Genomic DNA, 5404 nt, shown 5'->3' with positions numbered 1-5404 from the left:
AAAAAAAAAAAAAAAAAAAAACAACCAAAACCACTATCTGGCTAAAAAGTCTGCATTTCAAGAGCAGTACCATGTATGTCACAGGAAGCAGGAACTGTGGATAAAGTACTGAAAGCCAGGAACAGGAAATAAAGCATAAAATCCAGAAGGAAAAAAAAGTTAGGCTCATCTGATAAGGGAGATCTCCTCACATAAGAGAGAGTTCAATCGTCCTGGAGGAAAAACTAGCATTGCAGTATCAGTTTTTGAGACAACAGGTAAGTTCCCACAAAGCAGGATATGTGCACATCTCTATCAGGACTTCTACAAACCGAATTATTAATATAATCTTATGCAGGGTTCTACTTATTGTTCTATTTTTCTAACTGTTGAAAATTAAGGTTTAATTGTGTTTCTTAGATTGGAAACCAGCACCAAAGGAAATGAAGGTTAGCTTTCTCTTAAAACCTATTAATTACTTCCTTCCTTGTTATTTAGTACAAAGTACAAAATGCTGGACTGGACCATAGGAGGACTCATGTTCCCCACTTCCCAACTCTCAGTTGTTGAAACTGTTCCAGAGGCAAGATCTTTAATTCATGCTTATCTGCTGTCCTGAGACTTGGTGATGCCTGACAGATAAATACTGACACACACACAACTCAGCCTTAAACAACAAAATGGCAATCCACTGAGTTTTAATCCCAGCAACAGGGAGCCAGAGACAGGCAAATCTCTTAAGAATTTCCAGGCCAGCTTATCTACAAGTGAGTTACAAGCCAGCCAAGTCTGGACTTCAAAGTCCACATAGTAAGATCCTACCTCAAAACGGCAAAACAAAACCCTAGATATCATATCAACTTATTATCCACCTAAGAAAAGATGGGAAATTTTAAGTATTCGGGTACAAAATAAAGTCATTTTGCATTGTGCCAGGGGTTGTCTGTGTAGCAACAAATTGTTACAATTAAAAAACAAACAAACAAAACCTAAACTTTTAGGAACCCGAAATGATCGTGTATGAATATCAAAATCCTACCATGCTAATTTCAACTTAACACTTGGCATCTATTTAAGGTATATGAGATATAAAAGTCCAAAGCATTAAGCCTGACGATCAGCAGTTAAAAATACATGTTTGAATATGCTGAGGATATTTATAAAGCCAACGGACTATTAATATGTCGAAATCCACTGGCCAGTGCAGGATCCTACCTTTAATCTTCTACTACTGACTGTTCAAGGGAAGCCAAGAAGTCCGGGAGTCTTATGTCACTCGCTTTTAAGAATTTAAGTCACCCAAGTTGGCAACACCAGAAAAAGACTAAAATTCCATACAAAAACAACGTTTTCGTCTCTCCATATGGTAAAATTAACTCGGCTATCTCCTACCTTCCCGTTCAAGCCCCACTTTACTTTTTCAACGATCTGATCCTGGGTAGGCCCCATTTAGGCTGGCCAATAGTACTACGAAGTAACAGGAGGGGGAATGGGGGCTGGGAGGGTGGGGAGAGCGACAACTCTCTAACAGTTAAGTCTGCCCTCCCACAGATCTCAACTTAAGGTGTCGATTTCACAAGCCCGGTAAGCTATACGCTGTCAAACCCCAGAAGCAGCACCGTCACCCCGTCCTGCCCACGGGGCAACTGTTCCAGAATGTTTTCTTTGAAACGATCTCTTAACTCTCTCGGCTGGACGTGTGTGAAGTCTGGACTTCAAAGGCCACTTTCTCTCCGCAATACTCCCCCCGACCCCCGGGAGCAGGACCCAACTCCTCGGGGCCAGTCTTTGAGGCGTTAGACCCTGGCAACCGGGGCTCTCCCTGGGCTACGTGGCCCCGGGAACCCGCAGTCTCCAACTGCCCGCCGCGCCCACCGGCCACCCGGCCCTAGCCTTGCCTCCCGCCCGGGGCCTGCACGACTCCGAGCGGACCGCAGGCTTCGGGCCTAGTTTGGCCCGCCGGCCCCTCACCTCCTTCGGGACCAGTTGGTTCTCCTCGCCGGGCACCATCGCTCAGACTCCGACCGCTCGTCTCCGCCCTGCCTGCGGGGGACTGGTGGAGGTGGCGGCGGCTCTGGGTCTCAGGAGAGAACGGCGGCGGCAGTCATCCTCCCAGCCGCCTGCGCTCCAGCAACTGCGGAGGCCTCCGCTCAGGCCTTAGACACCAGCGCGCAGACACCGACCCAGGGCGCCGCCGCTGCCGCTGCCGCCGCCGCCGCCGCCGCCGCTGCCGTCGCCGCCGCCGCCCCTCCCCCGGCCCGCGGCAATCAATGGAAAAATGGCGGCCGCCGCTCTCGCGAGAATTCGGCGCGGTGGGCGCGCGGCCCGGCGCCTGACGCCTGGGGTAGGCAGGCGGCCGTCGCGAGCTCGGGCTCTTCTCACCTCTTGCTCAGCCCCGGGGTACGCCACACTCCGCTGGTTGAGGGCCGGTGGAGGCGCTTTTCCCTATCGGGAAGCCGGCCCTCCCATCCTCCGGCTCCCTCTGTCGGCCGAGGGAGGGACGAGGCCCCTGCGTCACGGACGGGCTCCGGTTCAAAGCCCCCCTTGAGCCCTGCTGTCCCAAACTCTTCCTCGTCCCAAGCGCGCCCCTGCAGCCCCTCTTGAGGAACCTCTGGCCTCGAGCTGGTAAACAACGCGCCTTGTAGAGAAATCTCCTTTCTGGCTTTCGCCCTCAAGGCTCCAGTCCTTGTCTGTCCTGTTTCCGTGGCCGCCCCACTCTCCTCAAGGACCTCGGTGCCCATCGGCTAGCCCGGAAGCCCCGTAAGGAGGAGTCACTACACTTGGAGGTACTCCCCTGCACCCTTCTGGGTGACTTGCTGTCATCCTCCTACAGGGCCAAGTCGGAGGGAGCGTTTGAGAGCAGAGCTGTGGTGCGCTTCGACCCGTGCTGTCCTTTTGAATATGTTTTTGGAGAACTGTAATCCCACCAGACGGTAAATACCATGTGTTATACCAAACACATTTCCTATTAGTCATTTTCCTTCACCGCACTCCTTCCATTATGAAGACCCAGCGAGACGTCTTTCATGAAGACTTTGGGCAAACTAGTCCTTTTACAGCCTGCTGAGCTAATTCCACCGTGCCATGTACCCAGCATCCACAGCGCCAACTCCTTTACCGGTGCTATTGGCTCACCAAACTTGTTTCTGTTGTACACTCCACACCCAAGAAAAGCTTTCCATACAGTTATGTAAGGTTTATTAGAATTCTGCTATTTGTGGCAGTGTAAAACATCTATAAATTCTAGAAATTATAGCAAAGACAGACATTTAAAATAAACGAGATTTTAAGTAGTAATGGTATAAAAACATTCATTAACCATACTGAAAATATTTAGTGAACTCACTATGATTGACTAGGTTTCACTAGCTTTAAAAAAGCTAATTCTTTGTGAAACAGTTATTAAAATATCTGATTCAGTGTGCAGGTTATTTCTGTACTTGGCTTTAATAGCTGTCATAAGCTGAAAAAGGTAACCCACAAAGATTTTGATCCTAATGCAAGAAGTGCATTTTCAACTACTCTTACTAATACAATGCTCATTTTTACCTGTTTCAGATTCCAGCCATACAAAGGGTTTTGTTGAAATTCAGCTACTAATTTTCCTTCTTTCCTAATGTCAACTAGAATTTTTATGTTTTAACAGGTGGGCTGCAGTGGTGGAGACTTTCCACACATGCAGAGGGCTCTGAATTCAATCCCTACCTTTTTCTCCCAAAACAGTCAAATACTTTCTCCCAAAACAAACAACAAAATAAAAACAAAAATCCAGATAGACTAAAAATTCTTTAAATACACTACTCAGATTTCTGAAAAGGCCAAAGAATTCTGACTTCATGTTTAAGCATACATATGATGAGTTTCAGAAGAGTGTTTAATTTTTTTTTAATTTTATGTCTATCAGAGTGTACATGAACCACAATCATGCAGCTCACAGATGTTGGAAGAGGCACCAGATGCTCTGGAATTGGTGTTATGGGCAGTTGTGAGTCACTTGGGTCCTCTGTAAGAGCAACAAGTGCTCTTAATTACTGAGCCATCTCTCCAGCCTTAATATGTACATGTTTGAAACTTCATCATAGAATTTTAATACTGCATCAAGATTCTCTTGACTATTGAAATGTTGATGCTGCTGTAAATTGTTCTAAAGGTGAATAACTCAACTTGCTTCCCCACATCCCCCTGGCTGGCACATTTTGGACCAAATTACAAAGTGGGAGTATTTGCAAATCTGTTTTTAGCATGCCATGTCTATTACCTTAGTGAGCTGGTTCTCCAGAAGCCTTGTTAGAAGTTAGGTGCCATTTTAGTTTTCCTTTTTTTGCTTCATGCTTATACTCATGACCTCTTTCTTGAAATCATTTCTGGATTCTTTCATCTTGGTAAAAGTTGATTTAATGAAATAATAATATAGCAAGTATCTTAGTCAGGGTTATTATTGCCGTGGTGAAGCACTGTGACCGAAAGCAACTTGGCAGAATAGGGTTTTATTTGACTTATACATCCACATCTGTCTTAGTCAGGGTTTCTATTCCTGCACAAACGTCATGACCATGAAGCAAGTTGGGGAGGAAAGGGTTTATTTGGCTTACATTTCCATACTGCTGTTGATCACCAAAGGATGCAGGACTGGAACTCAAGTGGGTCAGGGAGCAGGAGCTGATGCAGAAGCCATAGAGGGATGTTCTTTACTGGCTTGCTTCCCCTGGCTTGCTCAGTCCACTCTCTTATAGAACCCAAGACTACCAGCCCAGAGATGGCACCACCCACAAGGGAACCTCCCCCCTTGATCACTAATTGAGAAAATGCCTTACAGCTGGATCTCATGGAGGCATTTTCCCAACTGAAGCTCCTTTCTCTGTGATAACTCCAGCTGTGTCAAGTTGACACAAAGCTATCCAGTACAACATCATAGTCCTTCATTGAAAGAAGTTTGGTCAAGAACTCAAACAGGGCAGGAACAGGTAAGAGCTCATGCAGAACCCATGGAGGAGTGCTGCCTATTGGCTTACAGCGTGGCTTACTCAGCCTGCCTTACAGTACCAGGACTGCCAGCAACTCACAGTAGCTGGGTCTTCCCCTATCAATCACCAATTAAGAAAACACTTTGTATATATATAGTCCAATCTTATAGAAGCATTTTTACAATTGAGGTTCCCTCATTTCAGATGACTCTAGCTTGTGTCAAATTGACATAAAGCTAGCAAACACAATGAGAGAATCGACATGAACTAAATCTTAATGTAAATAAAGTGAAGAACCCCTGAACTATTACCCACATTGCAGAGAGCATACTTTTCACTTAAGAATAGTGAGATGCTGGTGTTGATCTATGGACTAAATATTGATAAGGTTTAATTTTTTTCTTGTTTGTTCATTTATTTAATTTATTGAGATGGATGTCTCAAGAAGAGAGTTCAGCTCA

The 5404-nt window shown here is 45.8% G+C and overlaps 1 protein-coding gene across 4 annotated transcripts in view; it reads right to left on the bottom strand.

Moving 5' to 3' along the window:
• Positions 1-2227, bottom strand: part of Usp47 (ubiquitin specific peptidase 47) — an 83415-nt gene extending 81188 nt beyond the window's left edge. For 3 of the 4 annotated variants that reach the window (XM_021219841.2, XM_029548178.1, XM_029548189.1), the window contains exon 1: positions 1951-2200. In XM_021219841.2, the coding sequence (XP_021075500.1) occupies positions 1951-1989 (39 nt within the window). In that variant the 5' untranslated portion in view covers positions 1990-2200. Of the gene's footprint in view, positions 1-1950 lie in introns of all 4 variants that reach the window. The other variant, XM_021219849.2, reaches the window with a different exon arrangement.
• Between the last annotated feature and the right edge of the window lie 3177 nt (positions 2228-5404).

Source organism: Mus pahari, chromosome 1 (assembly GCF_900095145.1).
Source record: "Mus pahari chromosome 1, PAHARI_EIJ_v1.1, whole genome shotgun sequence".
NCBI classification, from domain to species: Eukaryota; Metazoa; Chordata; class Mammalia; order Rodentia; family Muridae; genus Mus; species Mus pahari.
The sequence above is the reverse complement of the archived record's forward strand: the minus strand, read 5'-3'. Positions and strand labels throughout refer to the sequence as shown.